The 23,761-nt window shown below is 44.9% G+C and overlaps 2 protein-coding genes across 3 annotated transcripts in view; both read left to right on the top strand.

Annotated features, from left to right (window-relative positions):
• Window positions 1-4,652: 4,652 nt before the first annotated feature.
• On the top strand, window positions 4,653-15,355 carry LOC119384820 (uncharacterized). The gene is made up of 5 exons (XM_037652514.2): window positions 4,653-4,764; window positions 8,340-8,500; window positions 10,152-10,234; window positions 13,564-13,644; window positions 15,069-15,355. The coding sequence occupies exons 1-5, from the start codon at window positions 4,738-4,740 to the stop codon at window positions 15,227-15,229; spliced, it is 513 nt and encodes a 170-aa protein (XP_037508442.1). The 5' UTR covers window positions 4,653-4,737; the 3' UTR covers window positions 15,230-15,355.
• Window positions 15,356-16,054: 699 nt separating this feature from the next.
• The window catches only part of LOC119384819 (uncharacterized), a 22,438-nt gene continuing 14,731 nt past the window's right edge, over window positions 16,055-23,761 (top strand). For both annotated transcript variants that reach the window (XM_049414334.1, XM_037652513.2), the window contains exon 1: window positions 16,055-16,186. In XM_049414334.1, the coding sequence (XP_049270291.1) occupies window positions 16,070-16,186 (117 nt within the window). In that variant the 5' untranslated portion in view covers window positions 16,055-16,069. The remainder of the gene's footprint in view (window positions 16,187-23,761) is intronic.

Raw genomic sequence — 23,761 nt, 5'->3', positions numbered from 1 at the left:
AATTCCCAATTATTCCCAAACTTCATAGGAGGAGCCTGTGACCGCCTCCAAATCTGGTTGATGGGGCGGGTAGGAATGCTAGCCATTTAGTGACAACGAACCCTGTGATCATGAGAAAGTTACACATGAATGAAAATTGGCTGGTTCGCATACGGTTTGTATTGTGAAGACATAACCGGCGTCTAAGCGCTCTTTTAAACTGAAAGCACACAACCACATCATACTATACGTGAAACAGAAACTAGAGGGCATGAAAAGTTAAGGGTTGCCCCATGAGCGATGAAACGGTTAACAACAGGAATAACGTTTGCAAACAGGAGAGATATGGTGTACAAGAGAGAGGAAACAGAAGTGACGAATGTCACAGTAAAGGTCACGAGAAAAATAATTAAACAGGTCATCCGACGCGAAGTAATCAGTGATCCGTTACAGGTGCACTGCGGCTGCTAAGGGAACGCAAGTGCAGTCGATCGCCGCAGCGAAATTGGTGCTGTCAGGGAATGACAGGTACACTGTTTCAAAAGTAAAAACTTACATTGGATATCGTTTTAGAAGAAACAAGCTTCTTAGAACAAGAATACATACCTTCTGCCACAATATGAAAATATAATGATGCAGACCCAGCCAGAAAAGAAAGTTTTCAAGCATAGTGAGGTGTTCGCTGGCGTAAGACAGAATTATCCGGGGATCACTGAGGGAAGAATTTCTGAAATAGTGAACATTAAATATTTTGATGCTCATAACGATTATGGTAAACAAATAATCTTATGAAGAAGCAGCACTTGTGAGCACACACTAAGTTATATTAAGAACTCAGCAAAGGAGTGAGAAAGAGAGATGTTCTTTAGGGACAAGATCAATCTCAAATACTCAAAGAGGCAGGTCCGCATTTGATAGTAAGACTACTACAGCATTAATTCTCAGAAAAGGTGAGCGTGGGAAAACTAATACTAAAATAAGAACGCCCGCATTGCTTGAGACAATTCGTGAAACACATATTTACCAATGATTTGAAAACTAACGTCGGCTGCGATAAGCCCGTTTAAGATTCAGGTCAAGTGGTATACGCTAATGGGACGTTAACAGTTGGTCGTTGTAAAAAACGATGCCCAATGATGTTTTGCACGGTAAACGTAAGGCAACATGAATTGCATTGAAGTAAACTTGCAAATCGCATCTTAGTGTTATTCTTGTTTGTTAGCTTTTTTTTCTTTCGCTTTCATTTACAACAGATAAGACTAGAATCATATAAGTTGAAAGTTGGACGAGTCTACTTTAAGTGAACAAATGTCGAATTTTGTGTGCGGCAGCTCGTAAAGGTTAGGAGCAAATGCTCTTTTCTCAACATTTTTTATAGATACGAGTGTGTACTTGCAATACCAGTGCGCTGCAGTTCAAATAAGAATATATGAATGCGATGTACGAAGTATTTCTGGCCTGAACTTAAGGAAATATATAGGACGGGAGATGAAACCGACGGCTCTCAATCAATTTAGTTTGGCAAGCATTATTTTTATAGATTCCTAAATAAGTATGACTTTCGCCTAAGATGCTGTTCCCCGAGTCACACAGTAATTCTGCCAAGGTACGGTAGTTTAGTTCGCATATATTATAAAGCAACAAAATATGAAATATGAACAACAGTGCCGTCGCATGACAACTCAACCGTTCAACCTGCTCGTTCCCATATTCAACTGTCAATCGTCCCGTTGTGTGAATTACCCCTTAAGATTACAATGGATTTCTGTCTTACCCAGCGAAAGTGAGACATTTACACTTCATGATTTGACCAATCGCTTTCTTTCTTTTTAAACTGGCATGCGAGTATGGGTCTGTTTTACACGCGTCAAGGCGTTGAAATTCAAATGCGCGACTGCCCAGTGACGCCATGTTACTAAGTTTCTGCAAAAACAAAAACAAAAAAATCACCGCATCTTCCACTAATGTGAATCATGACGAGTGGCGAAGCACTGGGTATCGTACCGGTATGTCACCGTACGTCACCCGCGCGTTGCCACTGCGAATGTAAATTGAGTGACATTATATATATATATATATATATATATATATATATATATATATATATATATATATATATATATATATATATATATATATATATATATATATATATACCTTATGTCAATACCAAATAAATAATCTATATATATGTGCATTTATTTGGTTCCTCTTTTATGCTCTTCTATTATGATCCTCTCGCTATAATTCGTATATCGTGTTGAGTTCTGGATTCCAGTTTCCCTTCATCATTACTGCGTTGTGGTCTGTGAAATGAAGAGGCAATGGTTCTTTGAGTGGGCCTTATCTAAAGTTTGCAAAGACAAGGTCTATGCATGGTCCTCGGACGGTTGTTGGTTGTTTCCAGTCATATGAAATGCATCGTAGAGTTTATCGATACATCATATACTGCAAAATCCAGTCGCTGTCCATAATGTCAGCGTTGAGGTCACCGACTAGTATAAAGCATTTGTGATTGTACTTTGTTTCGTGATCGTAGTCGCAACATACACACATATGTTTCGCCCTTGAATGGGAAAGGCCGCGGACTTCTAAAGTTGTCTCCGACTCAAGCTATTACGAAAGCATTTCTTCAGGGTTTCTCGTTGACGACAAGCTGCCAGGCACACCTTCTACATCCCACTGTGCACATCATTCAGAATTGTGATAGCCAGGTTTGTTGATTTCGGGAACATAGTGCCTTTAATTATTATTCGTACTCATTTTTATTAAGATATTTCAGGAGTGTTCCGAGTGCTGCATATGACTTTTATCTGAGACTTTATAATCGTAATCGTAATCGCAACATACACACATATGTTTCGACTATAGCAACGGTTTTCTATGTACCGTGACAGCGGACAGTGAGATTCGACGACAAAGCTAGGTCCTAAGGAGCTTCGCCCCCAAAATCGCGTAAAAGAGATTATCCTGCGAAATATAATTAGCGTATAGTTCTTTTTTAGGAGCTTGCTTCTTATGCTCGGGGCTTGTCCATCGCCGTAGTAGCAGCCAGTTCTCATTGCTCCCGCCAGCTTTGCGTAACACACGTAAAGTATAACCATCTCAGCGCACGCTCGCGCGAAAGTTGTGTTCTTCCTCTTGTTCTTCGAGCGCCTTCATGATGATATTAACTCAAGCAAAACCACATATAGCACAGCCAAATGTAGCATGCGGCGCTCGTTCCACTCCGGCGCGTGCTCTATTTTGATAGGAGACCACTAGAGGGCCACAACTGCGCGCTTGCTCTCTCTTTCGACAGTCGTCAGTCTATAGTGTACAAGAAATTACTCTAGTACACTATACGTCAGTCATTGCGCTTCGATACCAATAACATGAACGAAGAAGACAAGGCCGTGTCACGTCTTTATATGACAGTAGAGGAATTGTACGTAGCACTCACGGTTTACCCGATTATCTCCGAGCAAGCTCCTCTAACATCAGTCACTTCGTGGATATAGTGGGGATTTTTTATTTCGCTCTATGGCTTTTCGAATGCTACCAGCCGCGGTGGTCTAGTGGCTATTGTACTCGGCTGCCGAACCGAAGGTCGCGGGATCGAATCCCGACCGCGGCGGCCGCATTTTCGATAGAGGCGAAAATTCCTGAGGCCCGTGTACTTCGATTTATGTGCACGTTCAAGAACACTATATCGTCGAAATTTCCGGAGCCCTACGGCGTCCCTCATAATCATATTGTGGTTTTGGGACGTTAAACCCAAACGATTATTATATTATTACTTTTCAAATGCTACTTTTGACGTAAAGCGGATATTGAAAATTCAAAAACTACAGTTATTTATGAAACAACAAATGGCATTAACGAAAATAACCAGAATAACTCAGATGACAAAGAACCAATGCCTTCGTTCACCTAGGACTTACATCAGTTTTGATCTGGTTAAGTGAAACGATCGGCATGCGTGTTGTAGCGTCTATGCGTTGACAGTATTAGTGCAGCTAGAGCAAGCCATCCTCACTAATCTTTCTTAAAAGCGCTTGACAGACAAGCTTAGACAAACGTGAACCCACCGACTCTATCGCACCGCAACAGCAACGTATCTTAATTCCCACACATAAATTTAGAAGAACGCGAAAGCCACGTTATAAACGCAAAGTTTGTTTAATACAATTATGCTGCCTTTTCCCTCTAACAATAACCTAATCATGCCGATTTTATCGACTTTAATATGTTTTGCACTGATATTTAATTACATCGAAGAACTTTGCGCTAGTAATATGCCTTTTAATGAGCAAGTTTAGGCATTCTGCGCTGGATGCTTCTATAAAACGCCCAATCTGGAATTATTAACGCCTTTAAATGTCCTTTAGCGCAAAAATTAGTGGTACAAAATTTCACATAGAGATACGCAGAAGCATAACATTTGGTTCGAGCCATATGGAGCTACAAAGGACGCATGAATCATTGAAGCACATGAAACGCATCATTTTTTGCTTGTAGTTGCTTGCACTTCCCGCGCACTAGTCCGCTTAAGCACACGGTGACATTTAAACGAAAGTTACCGCTGTCGGTCATGCTGGAGTCTGCAGCGCACAGAATATATTTATGTAGCGCGGCGTGCAAGGGCGGGGAGTAACCGTTTCGTGTCGAGAACAGAGTGACGACATGAGGTTTGCTGTTGTTGGCGTTTTATTGGCATTAAGTTTTAGGGCAATCGATGGAAAAGTGTGCACGCCTACTGATGTTATCGCAACCAGAATGGAAAATTCACCCAGTGCAGTGCAGGTAAGTGTGCTCACACTAGCGATGTAGAACTATCGGTAAATTGACTATCGATAGCATGGATAGTTTATTTGAAACTATCGAAATAGTGTAAACGAAATATCGATAGTACTACTATCGATAATGCAGTCGGTGTTCCTATCGATAGTACCATTGGTAGTATCACTGATTATTCTACAATAATAATGCGGCTGTCCGCCGGGTATATTGCAAGAAGACTTGCGATTGGCTACTATTCGCAATATGTTCGTTTCATCTGTGGGGAACTTTTTGGTGAATCAAATAAATTATTACCGCAGTGAAAATGCCGGAATATGTCAAGTGATAAATTCATACTCAAATACAAGCAGTGGCACCTTAATTGCCAACAAAATTTAGTTCTTGATCATTTTATTTATTTTAAATCACAAAATGCAACATTAATTCGAAGTCGTGCCGTTCAATTACATGTAACCGCTTAATTCCACTACCGTTGAACAGTTCAATTATATTATCATGTGTCAGCAAGGCATTCCGGCAAAGGAACACAAGCATGTCAACTTTCATGCCTTTCAGCCTGCTGCTCCTATCTGAAATGACCTGTCCAGCCGTTTCGAACTAGTTCCCAAACGATGTGTTCATAGTGCCTTGCGCAGCCGGAAGTGGCCAAGCGCCAAGGAGAGATATAGGTGTATAGGTCGAGTAATGCACATGGAGCCCGTCACATTACTTGCGAGCACGTGCTTGCGAGCGAAGACGCTTGAAGGTGTCGTTTATGCGTCGGAAAGGCAACGCCCTCGCTTGAAAGAACGAAGAATTTACAGACCCACGTAATACGAGCTATCGATGATGCTTTCTCGCTCGTATTTGTACGCCCGCGGGCGGATTCAGTTTCGTTTCAAATTTGCAGACGGATATACCACTTCCGAAGTTCGCGATTTAAACCCTCATTTGCTTGCTTTGCTGATCCGTAGAAGGATCTAGTGGGTCCGAATCTGCATAAGAAGAAAACAAACAAATATTGGTGGCGCTGGTCACTTCATGTTGTAGTAAACTATATCGAGCGATAGCTCTGCCTTGTCAATCCTGTCATGGTTGTCACCGCCACCACAGACTACGCACTCGGGAAACCAAGTTTATGCTGCGATGAGTTCGCGCGCTTGGTTTTATGCTACTGGTAGTACCATTGAAATTGCAGTCGATAGTATTATCAACATTACTATCGATAGCGCTATCGATAGTTCGATAGTCACTGAACAACTGATAGTATTGATAGTACTGCCGATTGATCTGCATCACCAACTCGCACACCTATGACGGTTCATGTCGAACATCTATTAGTGATGTAGCACGTCATTTTAGAAGCAAGGAATGAAATCAGGAATGCTGTCATATCCAAACAAATGAAGTGCGCTGAGAGAGAGCGAGAGAAAGAGAGAAGGTACAGGAGAGACAGAGAGGTTAAAGGGGCCATGATACCCAATTTTCGATCGCAATCTGTGTTGTGTGGGTTAATCCTTGTGCGTTCACTAACAAGCTAGCAAAATTTTGGCGCATTTGGCCGTGAATTTAATTTATAATTGAATATTTTATAAACACGCAAGCGGCCTGACAATCGGGCAACACTGGCCTTCTCGCGAGCCGCAACGTGACAAGCCGCTTGCCGTGCGAGCGTCTCCATTCCGGCGCACGGATTTGTTTCGTAGTCGGCTGTGCGTACAATAGAGCTATTTCAGTTTTCTTCAGCTTGGCATTGAAATTGAACAAATCGCAGCGGCCGAAACTTTGGTAAACACGACGGCTCCGCTCCATGCAGCACATGACGTCGCACACGCCATGGCAAAATGGCGGTGTTTTTAGCCGGCAACTTCTAGGGGTTATTTTGAACTGAAATATTCTTTTATAGGCCATTTTAACAGCGCAGCTGTTCTAGCTCGGCGTAATGTGTGTGACCGTGCCCGAAAACTATCGTCAACATGAACGGGTATGTGTCACAGAATTTGGGCAGATCCCACTACTCACCGCTACGGCGTAGCCTGTAATAAACCTGAGAACAAGTACAAAGAAAGAAAGAAAGAAAGAAAGAAAGAAAGAAAGAAAGAAAGAAAGAAAGAAAGAAAGAAAGAAAGAAAGAAAGAAAGAAAGAAAGAAAGAAAGAAAGAAAGAAAGAAAGAAAGAAAGAAAGAAAGAAAGAAAGAAAGAAAGAAAGAAAGAAAGAAAGAAAGATTCTTCTAGAAAAAAAGTTGTTCGTGAGGCGGGATCCGAACCCGCGTATTCTCGATGCGAAGGTGAGCGTCTTAATCACTCGGCTATCGAGGCACGCCAGCAGAACATAGCACAGCCTTGTATAGTATAGTGTAGCAAGGGATGGGAAAGGGAAGGTAGCGTGAGGAAGAGGGATGTGATGGTGACGAGGACAATAGAATGCAACAATAATAATAATAATAATAATAATAATAATAATAATAATAATAATAATATAATAATAATAATAATAATAATAATAATAATAATAATAATAATAATAATTGTTGGTGCCTAATTTTCCAAAACCACGATATGATTACGAGAAATGCCGCAGTGGAGGGCTCCGGAAATTTCGACCACCTGGGGACCTTGAACGTGCACCGAAAGCTAAACACACGGGCCTCGAGCATTTTCGCCTCCACTCAAAATGCGGCCGCCGCGGACGGGATTCGATCCCGCGACCTTCGGGTCAGCAGTCGAGCACCATAACCACTAGACCCCCGTGGCGGATAGAAGAGAGAGTAAAGCGTAGCACGCAAAGAATGAGGAATAAGGGAGAACTAGAGAAAAATAAATGCAAAAAGAAAAAGAAAGAGAGACCGAGACAACATCAACGAAAGAGAGAGAAAGAAAAAAAATTGAAAGAAAGAGGGAGCAAGCGACCAGATACCGCACCACCTGGCCAAGCCGCACATGCGCAGTAGCTAAGCCACACCCACCGACGGAGTCATCGCGTGCAACCTCCGCTCTATAGTGCGTAGCCTTGTTGCGTACACTCGAGGAGGAAGACGCGCATCTCGAAGCTAGACGTGTCGGTCGACGGGGAGTACGAGCGGGGACGGGCCCTTGCTTCGCTGCGCCAAGCTTCGCGCGACTTAGTTCAGACATCCCTCAATTTTTTTTATATATGTATAGGCAAAAATGACCCTCTACTTCATTTTTTCGCTGAAAACCACAAATTGTTGGGGGACTGGCCATGTCGTGACCCCTTTAACCACAGGATTGGCTGCACCGTACTAGAAAGTGGACATAGTTATGAAAGAATCAGCCAGAAAACCACTCTTTCATTTAGCTATTGGCTTTTTGCATCTCCGACCTGTAGGGCACCTTGTTCTCTGGAAAAAGTGTCTCCATCTTGCGTTGTGCCTCATAATAATTTGCGTAAAAGCAATAATACATTCGAAAAAATCTTGCTTATGGGCTTGTTGGTAACGCATCTTAGATAATTTAAAAGGCGCAAATTGGCCCACTCTGAAACATGCGCAATAGTTCATCAGTATGCATAGACCAAGGAGCTTGGCATAGACGCAGTAACGAATTCAATGCCTGATGTGGGACTTCATCCATTGCAGTTACTCAGTACATATGGCACGTATTTTCTTGTATACCATTCGAAAAATGCTTCTTTTAAGAACTTTTATCCTTGCCTCCGAGCACTAAAGAGAAGTGCGCATGAAGGAAACCATCACAGAGCGACATATCAGTTTGAATACGTCATCGAAGGCGATATCAGGTAAGTAATTATTACCACGAAATGGCCTCAGTTTCACAAAGTATTGCGCAAATGCTAACGCTGAAGCTTGAAATGCAAAATATAATAGAGAGTTTGAGAATTGGGGACCCAAGACGCTGGGCCCCCAAGCTGCGTTGGGCAGCCTGCTCTTGCGTTCGGATGATCAGCAGTTTGAGAATTGGGGCAACGCAGGCTGCGTTGGGTCAAGCGCACGGAGCGCCACGCGTGACGACATTTAAAATCATGCGAGACGCGGGCCATACTTAGTACACTCTAGCCATACTGCTCGGTGGCCCGCGCTGCGTCTGTGTCTTGTCGCTGCAGTGACCCAAGACGCCTTGGGGCCCCACGCTAGTTTTCAATTTTTGCGTCTCGGGTCAACGCAAGCGCAAGAGCCCAAGAGTGGCTTGGGTTCTGCGCATGCGCCCTGGCGGCTCGCAAGCTTCTTGGGTCCCCAAGCTCCTTGGGGCCCCAATTCTCAAACTCTCTAATAAGGGTTCTCATGCGAGAGAGAGAGAGAGAGACAAAAGTTATGCGGAAGGCAGGGAGGTTAACCCGAAGATAAATATCCAGTTTACTACCCTCCATTGGGAAATAGGTAGTGGAGGGGGGTTGGAGGGAGTGCCCTTGTGTGCAGAAGTCAGCTCGACAGCTTCAGCGTTTCTCAACGCCAGGCGCGGAGGACTGCACCAGTCGAGATGTTCTCATCAGAGCACTCGTATGAAAGGAGGACGCCAGGTAATAAAAAGACTCACAGGGTCCCTGATGCATCCGCCTCAGTCGACTCGAAGGTGAAGGTCATCTTTTTTTTCTTCTAAGTCGGTGAATTGAACCTCCCGCGCCTCCTTCCGAAAGCTTTTTGAACTAACGCGGCTTTGCAATGCTTCCAGGATCGGAGGCATTGTAAGCTTTCTGCAACTCACCTTGTTTCGCACTGCCTCCGGGATAGGCCCACCTTTGACCAAGCAATGATCTCATGTAATGATGTCACCATGCGACGTCATGTTATGTGGTGTGACAGTGACCTCATGACGACGTCAGAAATTCTGGCGATCTGTGACGCCATCAAGTGATCATGAATTTTTCCATCACTCGTGTTCACGCCGCAGACGTGGGACGCCGACTCGCGACACCGGTCAGTTTTCGCGTTTGATGAGGCATCTAAGGCTTTCGCCTTAATATAGGTTACACATATTGCTAGAAAAACAATGTTTCTAAGTTGAGCTCCTGGCCACTAAAGCTCCTTCAGCGAAAACTTCCTACCCATATATTCAATATATCCGAATAAGATTTTTTTAAGGGAAGGCTTTAAACGTCACCTGAAAGAGATATGTGTTTTTATGACGGCTTCGTGACTATGTCGTTTAGGTTCTAGTGATGATAATGTTAATGTTCTTTTTTTCAATCAGACGGCGTAGCGGAGACCTCCGTTTATGTTATTTCAATAAAAAAAAAACACGAGACGAATTTTCTTTATTGCAGATCAAGCAGATTATGCTGTTTTGAGTTGTAAAAGTCAGTGGTTGGTATCTAGGTTTCCTCTGCGCTGAGCACTTCGATTACTCTAAACTTTTCATCCAACATTGAGTTCGCAATTCAGCATCACGCTCCGAAAAGAAAAGGCTAGTATATTTGTACCATTCCTGCACAGAAAGGAAGAACGTGAAGTAAAAACGGACAAGATGGACGAAGCTTACCCCTATGACAATGAACTCACGGTATCACTGCAAAGAGGTGCGTACAGTTTTTTTTTTTTTAAGTGAGTGTAGGCTACAAGTTTCTGCCGTGGTAGCCCATATGTTATGTACGATACAGTAAAACCCAGTTATAACGAGCAGTATGATTTTCCGAAATTTGTTCGGCATATCCAGTACTTCGATATAGTCGAAGCCGCTTTTGAACTCCAGCACCTAGTTCGTCAAAAGTAATGTCATGCCACTCACCACGCGCAGTATGATCCACGCATAACCTGCGACTCAAAGGCGACTCTACAATGTCGTTCATCAGCCCTTCGTCGCGGATCCTATGAACAACTTTGTCGGAGATACGAGAAACGCTGCACTGTGCGATTGAAAAAAGGACACAACGTCGTGTTTCAGTGGTTGCCAAGTCATTGTAGTATCTCCGGCAATGACCTCGCCGATGAAGCTGCCAGAAAAGCACACGCAGAAACAACCCTTGTTTCTATACCTTTATCAAAGAATGACGCGGATCAACACTCACATACGCTGGCGCAGAGCATGACACTGCAGAAGTGGCAAACATCAGAGATCACATACCATCGATTGTTTTCACTCGACCCATCTCTACGACTGCGGCTGCTACCTGGTCTTTGCCGGGAGGAGCATACAGTGTTGTGCCGTCTGTGTCAGGGTGTTGCATTCACCAACGCCTACTCATTTAAGATCCAGATGTCCGACAGCGCCGAGTGCAAGGACTGTGCTGTCAAAGAAACTGTTGAGCACCTCTTGTGGGCCCAACAGTCTACGCAAACGAGGTGCTTCACCTCAGTACTGCTGAATATCACCTGCACAGAAACGCTTTCACTCTCGAGAAGATATAGGGACAATGGGACTGCCCATCACAGTTCCAAAAGACAACGAAAGCGCTGATGCGTTTTGTTAAGGATACCGGTCTGATTCACCGTCTGCGATATCAAACGCGGAACTGGGACGTCGGCTGCAACAGTGACTTTTCTCTCCTCCTCTCTAACTTTTCTTCCCCCTTCTCCAGTGCAGGGTAACCTACCAGGCTCGGTCCTGGTTAAGCTCCCTGTCTTTCTTTTATTCTTATTCTCCCTCTATCTATCTCTCTCTCTCTCTGCCCTTGTTTACAGCAGGCGTTTATCTTGCCTTGCACCGTGCGCCTTGCAACATCAACGCGAATTGTAAATTCGTGGTGTAATGTCAAGTAACCCAATAGTGCTCCCTTGGCTATTGGCACAGAAGCGCTGCAGCCCGTCTATACCTGACATTGCTTCAGCACATGTTGGGCGTGGGCGATCGTCTTCGGGCGCTGGCGGCTCTTCTTCGTCTCCCATGCCACCAGACGCCACGACATCAGCAACACGTTATGCATCCAGCAGGCTTCCCGTCACTTCTGCCTCGTCATCAAGCATGAGAAAATCGTCAAAGGCGAATTCTTGGGGCACAGCGTCAGGAAGTTCTCGCCATCATCGTCAGCTGCACTCGCAGCTTCGACACCTTCGGCACACGGCTTCAAAAGAGGCGTCGGTCAAGTTTTACTTATCCAATCTACATGTAGTATTTGCTTAGTTTCTACAGCGCGACTGGACGCGGACGGAGAAGGAACACGCAAACACACACACAGCGCTGACTTTCAACTGGAATGTTTATTTTTCATATGCACGTGACGCATATACACCTGACGAGTTGAAAGTCAGCGCTGTGTGTGTGTTTGCGTGTTCCTTCTCCGTCCGCGTCCAGTCGCGCTGTAGAAACTAAGCATGAACAACTAACTAGCCCGCCAACGCACTTTAGTCTACATGTAGTAATGTAGTAATAAAAAGTACTTTTCGCATGAATGATGCTGACACAGCTTCATGTATTTGATGTAAAGCATTATTCGTTGTGCTCGTTATAACCGGGTTTGGCTGTATGTACGATATATTTGATTTGTTCGACATGCATGATATGCATGATTCTCCCACAATGTCCTCCGCTGTGTGCTGACAAGGGGTATGGCGGTGCCCTGATAAGATCTAGATTCCGGCTTTCCGACAACGACCGACCCACATCTTTTTTTCGAAAGCTTGCCCTTGGATGTAACACATAACCATGTAGAAATATGCGAAGACCAGTACCACGTGCATAATAAACGTATTGTGGCTTTGTCATGCCTACAAACAATAGGGGATATTCAAAATGTACAGCGACATCTGTCAAAAAGCCCATAAGTTCGATCTATCATTTTTTGTTGGGCGCGGAAACGAAACCAGTCGCATATCGCAGCCTCTCAGGTGTATGCTGCTGGCTTTTTATCTCCGTTCTGCGATGACTTCCCAATGCTTCGTGTACTGTTCAGGCAACGAGGGAGCCCTGACAATGCCGGGAACAAGGTAACAGTAATTTTATTCGAGTTACCTGAACCATGAAAAAGAAACCCAAGGCCAGTGCGAACTTGTTTCGTCAACAAGCTCGGCACTGGGGCCTTGGGTTCGGAAATGACCGACGCACGCAGAAGCGCTCTTCAACCTCAGTTCTTATTTCTCCGTGCACTTTTGTTGCTCGCCTGCAACATAATTAATAATAAGCTGGACTTCCAGAACAATATCGTGATATATGCATTTTCAGACAGACGGCTGACGTCGCGCATGCGCGAGAGAGCATTATTGATCAACATTAGCTTATCGGTGTTACAGATGACGAAAGCAATTATTTACGTGCATAAACGCGTGCTAGCAGCGTCAGAGACGCTGCTGCGCGCATCCGCAAAACATCAGTGCCGCCACACGACACTCGATTGGCGCAATAATCCGAAAAGCACGTCTTTGCAAGCTTCGCAATGAAGTGTGCGCTAAAGTAGATAGTCCCATGCCGCGTCTGCCCTTTACTTTACGTCCCTATCACTCCACTTTTATTTTCCTTTTGCTTTCTTCAGTCAGCGTGCGCTGCGAACACGCAGCTAAAAGTTACGGAGCCGCACAGTAGATGGAGCTGTTGTTCCGTTCTTTAACGTGCACTTAAATCTAAGAACACGCGCCTGAAGCATTTTTGCCTCCATCGAAAATGCAGCCGCGGCGGCCGCGATTCGATCCCGCACCCTTCGGGTCAGCAGTCGAGCACCATAATCACTAGGCCACCGTGGCGGGTACATAAACTTTATATCTGACTTGGGCAATCGTAACGTGCTAAGTTGGTGGATTCAAAATTGTGAACCTACACATTTGATCATGGGAAATGAGGTAGTCGAGAGATCTCCATTAATTGTGCCCATTTTAGTTCAATTATGCCCATCAGTTGTGCACTTTTGTATTTCGCCTGCATTACAATGTAGCAAGCGCGGCCTGGACAACGTGTTAAATGTGCTATTTTGGTTTACAGAAGGAACCCCAGAACTTCAGGACTGGCAGATCATATACACCGATTACACAAGTTGTGTAGTATTTTCATCTTGGAACCTAGGTATGCGCTTACACAAAGCTCCTTTTCTCATTAAGAACTTTCCATCGCACAATGTGCAGCACAAAAGGTTTAGGAGGTTGTTTCATTTGAGTTGCAAGTAAATGACTTCAGTTTCTGGGCGGCACATTGGCGACTGCTGTCGTTTGCGACGTACTGAATGTCATCTGCTACTTACTACAACTTTCACAAAGAGCTCAAGGGTATATATATAGACGAAGTGAGAGCAAAGTTTGGATGTTCAACCACATACATGTTTGTTTGTTACCCTCAAGGAGCTACAAGAAAGAAAAAAACATTGGTTTGAAAAATGGCACATTACTCTTTCGATGATTTTTTTGGCTTTTCATACGTCAAAACGCCACATTTCCTTTACAGTTTCGGCGTTGTCTTGCGTAGTGAGCGAGTAATACAACACGCGCGAATAAAAGGGAGAGTGTCAGAAATATAACACTTTTGGAAACGTACAGCAAAAGCTCAGGAGCTTGCGCATTAACTGAGAAACATCTGTGTTTTAATTTATTTCGTTTAGTGCGCAAATAAACAAATAAAGCGAAAACAAGTAAACAAGAGGCAAAGATAAACACGCCCGACGTTTTGCGCTCGTGTGCTCCAAGTCGCAAGTTTGTCATCTCAGAAGTTTACGGTGACCTGATCAAATAAGCAAATGAGACAGTCCGCTTATTCAATTAATGATGCGTTTGACATATTGGGAGTAAGACTTGTCGTTCTTTGTATTAGATTGAAGGGGATAAAAGGGCACGATACGAACAATTTTGTCATTTGCTCGATAACTTGGAAAAATGTCATTGGGAACCCAGCTATACAATAACATACTAAATATCAAAGCAATGTGGCCCTTTGCGCGTTAGAGGCGATTAATGGGCCTGGTAAATTTAATTTGGGGGGGTGCAATTTTTCAAGAAGATTGCGATGCAAAAACAAGAAACATCTGGCAACGAATTAGCGGGTGTCACACTATTCTGGCAATTAGGGTCGTCATAATGAATAATAGGGAAGCGTGCTTAAAAATAGGTACAAAATTCAGTTACACTACGAGTTGCGAGACCTCTCTTTAATTGTAGTCTTAAGTTGAAGCAAACATCCTTGATCTACTGGTAGCTCTTCTTGTCTAATGACCGCTATAGACTCGCATATGATTAATGGGTGTGTCATTCATGCACATTGAAGACATGCGTGTCGAAAATATTGCGCGCCATACAGGCTGTGGCAGTACCGAGTACCCGCAAAAATTGTTGTTTGGGAGGTATCTTTTTTTTTTAAACGTCACACAAAACATTTTATTGTGAACTTAATCCAGGTGACACCATGTACAGTACAGTGCACTGGTTTCTCGTTAGCTCGAAATATCGAGATAAGCGCCAAGATAACAAATATTTTGCGTAACTTACTATTTTCTGTTTCAGGATATCAAGTGTGGGTGAAAGCAGAGTACTTAAGAATGTACAGAGGAGTGCCCAAGGTCTGTGCACTAGTGTATGAGCTACTAGCATGGAAGAAAAAACACGCCGTTTATAACTGGAGGAGGTGCGCCATTGAAGGAACCAACCAACATCCCGGAAGCTAGGCATTCTCAGATATTGGCTTAACATCAGAAATACTATTGTACGTTGTATCCTATATGCTCAGTGAAATCTCACGCCCAATAGACAGAAGCAGACCGTCGGGCTCTCGAAACGCGGACGCGCGCGCACACACACACACACACAAACACACACACAAACACACACACACACACACACACACACACATCTGTCCAATAAAATTGAGTTACAGTTCGTCTGATTATTTCTTTTTGGTTTTTTATCTTCTTTGCGTCAGTAACTGCAGATGTAATACAGTTGTGCTGTGATATGTGAAATAAATGACACGTTTGTATTTGCGTCAGTAACTGCAGATGTAAAAACAGTTGTGCTGTGATATGTGAAAGAAATGACACGTTTGTGAAGCACGTAACAGTCTTTAGAAAACGATGTTCCGTATGCGCGGTTCAGTGAAGAACAACGAACTTTAGTGAGTGCCAGTCACATTTAAGAGACAAACTTCAAGGCCACTGCGGATGAACTTGAAACAAGATTCAGTCCAACCGAATAATGATAGCGCCAGCTGTGACCTTTCGAAAAGAAAGGGCTCAGGGCATTGAACAGGCTTCGAAAAGCGAGCGTACTCGGACCTTTCGCCAGCTCTCGACTGCCGCAAGAGTTCTGCTGTGCGCACCGACCAAAAAGAAAAACATTGACATTTATCACATACGACTTGCGCTGCTGACAGAGAATGTTGTGCCACAGTAACTTCACAGGGACTATAGTGCAAGTGGGGGCGTTGTCCCGATGTACTCTTCATTCTTTTAAAACAGTTGTGATGGGTTTTATTTCGTGCTAGCGGGGACTGGCGTAAACGCGTGACGATGCAAGTGTTGTGCGTAGCGACAAGCTTGGCTCTATGCGCACTGTCGTCCGCCAACACTCAATGTAGATCTGATGTGTTGGCATCCATCTTTGATTACGATCCTGACGCTTGGCAGGTACGTGCTCGTAGTTGGTGTTCAAATTTAAGCATACTCATTACGCTGATAATTGAACTAGAAAGATAAGTAAACCTTACTTTTGGTTGTATAAGCTACTGCAACGTTCTTGAGAGGCTAGGAGACCGAAAACGATTAAGTTAGATTATAGATGAACGCAGTCATGTCTGCGCTCTGTTTGAGAGGCGTGCCACATTGGCTTACAGGCGTCATGGCACTGTTACATTATGCGTTATGACTGGCGCTCGTTTTAAGTCTTAACACCCATACGAGTGAGTGAGACGGCGCTTGGAATTCTAGTTCTTTAATCATCAGTGTGGAACATCGTGAAGGATCTGCGATCACCACAAGGGGTGCCGCACCGTAAGCTCTAGCGTTACCCGCTATTGTGGCGCGGCGGCTATGTTGCGTTGCTATCTCGAGGACACGGGTTTGATTCCCGGGGACGGCGGTCTCATTTACATAGGAATGATACGTAAAGGCACCCTAGTATCTAAATTAAGGTTCACCTTAACCTAACCCAGGTGGTCAAAGTTAACCCAGATTTGCCCCCCACCCCCTTACGGCGTGCCTAATGTTCAGATCGCGGGTTTTGCACGTAAATCCCCAGAATTTATTTTTTAACACGAAAGTGTTTTATGCCGAGGTCCACTACGGCTCCACTGACGTATTTCCGTCACGGATATGACGTTGTAAAATATAAAGACTAACAGTGGGCAAAGAGAAAAAACCAGAAGAAAAAGTTCCGTCACCGGGAATCGAACTCACGACCCCTTGCTCCGCAGCGCGAAACGATTCGGCCACGGACGGCACGCTCTTCGCAATGCTAACGGCGAGCTATTTATATACACCATTTGCCGGTGGCGATACTCAGAGATCCGTGTTACAGCGTGTTTTCGTTATCAGTAGCGAGATGGCGCAAAGGGCTCGAAGAGCGCGCTTTAAAAGTCGCCGCCGTTGCGACGAGCGCCCGCCTCTACAGGGCGCGGTCGCTCGTGCGTGCTCTTATCTCGTGATCGCGGTGGTTCGTACGTCTTGCGTTGAGAGCACGAAGGTCACTTGGCCCACTGCAGCGGCCACTTTTGCGAATGGAGCGCGGTGCTCACGCAGAAATAAGTTACAAATGTGACAGTTCGCTCTCATCCTGTGTATGTTCGTTCCGTGCGTCCTCTCTGCTTGAGCAGCGCGTTGCAAGTTTCGAGCTGCTTGCCGTTTTTCGCGTGACGTTACAATTTGGTGCTGTAGCATTCATTCCTTCGCCCTTGGGGCGAAAGAATGCACAACAAACGCTCAACTACGTCAGTGTACACGTTTCACTTTCGTGTTATACCGATTCCTATGACAGAGGGATCAGCCATGTTTTTTTTTGTTTTACTTATAGAACTAGCTCCCCCCAGGAAGCCTAAACAGTTACTGTACATGTCGTCCGCTCTCATTTAAGACATACCTTACATAAAAACGACTGCGTTTTCGAAGAGGCGCAGCTGGCGTTTCCAAACACTGATCGTGGAAAGGAAAAAATATGAGACCACTCTCTTTCATCAGTACCAAAGAGCAGTTTCTTTGCTGCTGGGTGAGACGGCCACATATATTCGGGATCACCCCACGAAAAGGCTTTGGCAATCACAAGGAATTGCGTATATTTCCGAAAGATAGTTGACCCTTCAAAAGCTTCCGACCAAACCAGCTCGAAAGGCAATGATCTCGCAGCTTTTTTTTTTCTATATAAAAACAAGATTACTACGTTTATGTAATATACTGTGTTTCTGTAGTTTAATATAGGTCAAGCTTGACGTAAGCCGTGCCCCGGGGACCTTGAAGTGACCTAAATGAGGAATACACCTTACGTTTATATTTCTGCAATAGCTTATATTGGTCTTTAATAGTCGAGATTTTAAGAGCCTCTGAAGGTAGGCATGGATTAAGGCATTTGACGCTGCTCAGAAGAGCTATAAAATTTGTTATGTCAAGTCTGCGGAGATAACGTAATCCACGAGTTCAGTGCTCCTGATACTTAACCTTTACACGCTCGTAGGGAAGATATTTCCCTCCTCGTTTCAACGTTACTATCTCCAAGACGCCTAATTCATCCGCCCTGAGACGGTTGCTACGTCTGGAGCAATGCCTGAGAATCAAATGGAAAAAAAGTCACAGTTTCGCCGCAACGGCGAAGCAATGAATGCGATAGCAATAATTTGGAATGTAACGCGAAGAACGGAAAGCAGCTCGAAGTTGCCAGCGCGTCGCTCGAGCCCAAAGGACGCACGAAAAGAACGCACGCAGGACGAGCGCGAACTATCATGCGTCACAGCTCGACACTTGAAGCGCACTGCTCAAACGTAAAGCAGGACGCACGAAACGAACGAACAGGTACACACAGGACGAGCGCGAACTGTCACAATTGTTACTTCTGTTTGAACAGCGCGCTCCTTTCGCAAACGCGGCCGCTGCGAAGTGACCTTCGTACGCTCTGTGGCTTCAGCGCGGACATCGCGGGGAAAGCACAAGACATACAACCGCCCGCTCCACCCCCCCCCCCCGGGCGCCCCCTTCTTTCCTCGAGATAAGCGCACGAAGGCAACCACGCCCTGTAGGGCGAAGACCAACGGCGATCGCAGGAGCGGGGCGATGATCTTTAAAGCGCGCAATACGCGCACATCGCGCCATCTATGTGGCGAATAATTAAGCTTGCTGAAGGAAATGGTGTATATAAATAGCTCGCTGTTAGCAGGCTGTTGGTGGCGTAACCATCTAACGCCGCTCGCTGGAAATCGAGAAGTCGCCCGTTCGATTCCGCATGCCGGAAAGTTTTTCTGATTTGATTTCCTTTGTGCCTTATATATATATATATATATATATATATATATATATATATATATATATATATATACGGTGCAAGACGACGGCAAAAATCAGCCGAGACTGTCCATATAATGATTATCGCGGCGTGCGCAGGGTTACCCATCAGGGGGGGGGGGGGGGGCAGTGGTTCATCGCAGCGCCCTCCCCCTACTAAGTCAATGTATGGCGCAGATTTGGCGCCCCCCCCCCCTCTTAGGTGACTAGAAGGGTCAATGTACGGGAAAATTTTGCGCCCCCCTCTCTTAAGTGATTAGGGGGGGCGGCCGGCCCCCTGCTCCCCCCCCCCCCCCTGTGCGCACGCCTATGGTTATCGCAATAAAAACTTTGCGACTCCGACACAACCAGCTAACCGGCGCCAGACTTCCCGCTGGCGCCACAGGCACTTTTCTATCTGCGCGACAGTTCATCGCGTGCGTTTTCCACAGTTGCAATAACTCTGTGGATGAATGCATTTGTCGCAGTGAGAAAACCGAGCACAGGTATATATTGAATACCTCAAGTGTAGGGCTATTATGTGGTTCACTTTGACAGTCTCGTGCAACGAGGAACTAAAGTTATCTGCATTTGAACTGCAATTATGCAGTGCGAATATACTTCCCTACGGTCGTTCAGCCATGCTAGTCATGTTCTTTTTCTCTAGATGGAAACGCGCTTGGGTCTTGACTGTTGAGGAGGCTCTGGATTTGTGTTTTTCTTTACCTAATGACGTAAACAATGCTTGAGGCAGCGAGGAAGATGACGATGTGGACGAACCTTTGTCCATGATCACTCGCTCGAATTGGGGTGCAACAGACTACGACCGTATACAACTGCAATGCAAATCATTGGCTCCTCGGACAACTGAACGGATACAGTGGAAGATGAGGGCAGCCACGTACGCACCCCAAGGCCTTTCAAGGTGACAGGGAAAGCGTTCGGTGTACCAGATGAAGTGCGGCTTTCACCGGTACCGGCTTCTCCTAGAAGAATAGCAACCTTCAAGCGCTATACAAACGGTGCTGGTGCTGCTCAAGTGAACAGAATGCCAAGTGGTCGACGACCGTTTGCTTTACGTGCAGTGTTCACCATTGCGCCGCGTCATGCTTTTAGAAATTCCACCAGAAGTAGGGCTCTGCCAAAAGCTCATAGGGAAGTATATTCCCACCCTAATAATTCTAATTTTGGGTCATATTAGCAAAGTTTTGACATTGCATTATCTTCCTTGGACACTAAACGTGTTCTCAAAGAATCTTGCAGTAGTTTTACAATAGATAACTTACGGGCGTTTAAGGGTTAACAGTGCTTAAAATGAAAGCTAAGGAAGGAAAAAGAGAGACACGAAGAGGGACAAAGTGAATCTGCAGATTACTATGACATTTCTCACAATTTTTAAAAACGAGCGACAAGTTCTGTCGACAAGTTCTTTTTCTTGATAAGGACCAGAAATGACCCAGAAGTGTACAAAATTTATTCAAAATCACAACGTTATGGGGTCACCACATGGAGATGGAAGTTTAAAAGTATAACGGCAGTAAAAGGTTTCGGGAAGAATAAGCAATCTCATTTCACTCAGTGAAAGCATATAGGGCAAGCTCCAATAGTATTTTTTTTTTTGTATCGGTACACTGTTTTTATTGTATATCTTAGGTGCTCTCTGATGAAAGAAACCGATACACGATGGCAACCGTTTTAACATTTGGTTTAGGCTCTCGACTCATTATATTTCCGTTTAAAGCTTTGGAACTGTGCACTACATGAAAAACCGCTAAGTAACCTCTTCAATGGCAATCTGCATTATTAGGCGTTTAGCTCAGCGGCTATGACAATCTGTTGCTGAGCTCGAGTTTACATTAATTTCGATAATTAGCTACAAGCTTGGCACAGTTAAAAGCGTATCTAAGTATAGCTAATTGCAGCCAATCAGACAATCAACCACCTATAGCTTTGATACTTCTTAATCAGCAGAGAATAGCTGCTGCTTTTTCGAGCCTGCGGAGCTTAGCCATCGCTGTGTAAATTAGTAATCGAAACCCCGAAAGTAGCCGGTTCGGTCTCGGCCGCGGTGGTTGCATTTCAATGGAATCGAAATGCTAGAGCCGTGTTACTATGCAATGTCAGTGCACGTTAAAGAACCACATGTGGTCGAAATTATGTCGAGTACTACGGCGTCTCTCAGAGTCTGAGTTGCTTTGAAACTTAAACAAACCAAAACCAACCTACATACGGAGGTTTTATGATTTATAACGTAACATTTTCAAAAAGCATGCTTGGGTCTATACATGTTAGAGAAAATTTATGAAGAGTTTAGTAGCACCGTCCACATTTGCACTAATCACGTTGGAAATGTTACCCATAGGCGTTATAATGCCTGCCAGCGACGTTTCCAAGGTGAATAGGGCTCTCAAAAGTGCGCCATCTTGTAAGTAGAACACAGCATTACGTGATGTTCAACGGCCACTTGTATAATTTATATTGAGTCGAAAATTCTTTCATGTCAACTTGCCAAAACGATAAACTCTCAAGCAAAACAGTTGAAACTGTTTTGCTTGAGAGTTTACGTTGAACTGAATGCGGAAGACATGAAACTGATCATTTTTAACAGCGAAGCAGTTAGTCAAGGCTTTCATCTTCGGGGCTGTGGTAACGCTGATCATAAACGGGTATGGGCCACAGGAACTGGGCAAATACCACTACTCACCACTGGTGCGCTAAAAATGAAGAAGGCAACAGTTGAATCTTCTTTCTAAACCTGTTTATAAGAGTGGTACGGTCAAGATGTAATAAAACTATACTGCTACCTCAAAGCTTCACAAAGATTGTTTAATAAAGATCAGTGATACAACGTATCTCAAATACTTGCAAGAACATAGAAATGCGATAGCCTGACAGAGGAAACGCCACCAGCTTCGCTGCTTCATCAGTGTGCGCGAAGCGGAGCTGGTTGGATTTTTTTTTATTATTTAACCAGGACCTGACGCGCACGTGCGCAAATTGAAATTCCTGTTTTTCAGCTGATCGATATGTCTGAGCAGAGCTTTTACCTCATGTTTACTTCGCGCGATAAATTGCAAAATTTGAATACAGGTGCGTCGTCACATCAAAAAACAGAGAGGATAATAACAAGAAATGGCAACGGAAACTGTTTTACAGCGCTCTTCGAAACGACACAAACGAGTGAGTAACTATATGAGTGAGTAAACTATATCATGTCTGTTAGTTATAATTACCATATATTCAGGTAAGATACGCACACTGCACTAGGTCGGGTGGAAAAAAAGGAATAAAATAGAACGTCCTGTACCATACATTCAAAATGTACAGAATCACATGACATCAGTTCCATACGGAAGCTCTCTGAGCGCTCCGCCTTCTTCTATTTCTACCTTTGTTTACACATTAATATCAGCCAATGGGAATTGGCTCATATTCGCTATCTGTTTTCGCGGGCGCCCCATTTCGACCATTTAAGAAAACGATCTGACATGAGGGGTTTTCTGAAGACGCTCGATACGGGATGCCGGGCTAGTCGGTCTGCATATTTACCTCATTGTGATATTGAGAGAAACGAAAAAAAAAACGGACAGACCACACAAAAGCCAGGATGAGCGTCCATTCCGTTATTTTTTTTTTTTCACGTGGTCTATAACATTTTAACGGTATATGCATAAACATGCGCAAGGTTTCCTCATTGAGGGGCGCAATGTTTCATCGAAGTGCCCCCCATCCCCTCGTTGGTCGAGTCCGAAAGACAACATGCTTCAATGGATCCCTCCTCATAGGAATCGGTATAACACGAAAGTGAAACGTGTCTACACAGAAGTAGTGTTATTGTGTAGTGATATATGAGAGCTTGTACAATATCTATTCTGCATGCATCCGTCTTGACGCCTAGGTCTTAGAGGTTCATAGCCTGAGCCGCAAACGCGTGCGTCCCGCTGGCCTCTGTCTCGCTCGCAAAGGCACGACATTCGCCGTTCGAATCATGTCCTTTCTGCAACGGTATTGCAGCAGTTTTGTTAGTCGGTGTTCTCGCATTCGAAGTAGTCAGCGGCGGAGAAATCGCGTTGGTGCATATGGAAGCTGCACTACTCCAATGAGCCGGCGCACGCTGACACGAAGCGAAAGGCAAAGAACGTAACTGCGTCGAGGGCGCCTCGGCGTCGCCAGCGCGGCCAGTGTCCCTCGCTGGTATCGAGACGCTATAGCCATGACCTCCGATATCGCGCGAAATCTCGGAGTAAGCGCTAGTAAGTGTCGATCGTGACAAAATTACTTCTTCACCTCTCACAGACGGCGGCACCGCCCCCACCGCACCCCCCGCACCGCCTGCCCGCTCCGGCCCGTCTACCTACCCGCCAACAGAGAGCACCATGCGAGAGAGAATGTGCGAAAGATATAAGGCGCTTCTTGAAGAGTCCAGCGCCTGCCCAAGATGGCTTAGTTGGTTTAGCGTCGGACGCTTACCGTCGCGGCCGCAACGTCGTGTGCTCGATTCCCAGCGGCGGTCTTTTTTTTCTTGGTTTTTAGGGTCGAAGCCCTTAGGGACAATACACGCGCTATCCGCACACACCGCTCCGCCGTGGCGGGGTCACCTGCCGCCCGCAACGGAGGAGGAAAAACCGGTACCCGTGAGCGACGATGGGAGTCTTTCCGGTTTTTCCTCCTCCCTTTGCGGGCGGCAGGTGTCCCGCAACGTGCGGAGCGGGTTTGGGTTATAGCGCGTGTATAGTCCCT

Source organism: Rhipicephalus sanguineus, chromosome 3, assembly GCF_013339695.2.
Source record: "Rhipicephalus sanguineus isolate Rsan-2018 chromosome 3, BIME_Rsan_1.4, whole genome shotgun sequence".
Classification (NCBI taxonomy): domain Eukaryota; kingdom Metazoa; phylum Arthropoda; class Arachnida; order Ixodida; family Ixodidae; genus Rhipicephalus; species Rhipicephalus sanguineus.
This window is presented reverse-complemented; position numbering and strand designations above follow the sequence as displayed.

Excerpts from the sequence above, each read along its gene's own strand:
- LOC119384820 (XM_037652514.2), top strand. The coding sequence starts at position 4,738 with ATGGAAAATTCACCCAGTGCAGTGCAG. Across the intron at positions 4,765-8,339 it reads ATTCACCCAGTGCAGTGCAG|TTACTCAGTACATATGGCAC; the intron begins GTAAGTGTGCTC and ends CATCCATTGCAG. Across the intron at positions 10,235-13,563 it reads CACGGTATCACTGCAAAGAG|AAGGAACCCCAGAACTTCAG; the intron begins GTGCGTACAGTT and ends TTTGGTTTACAG.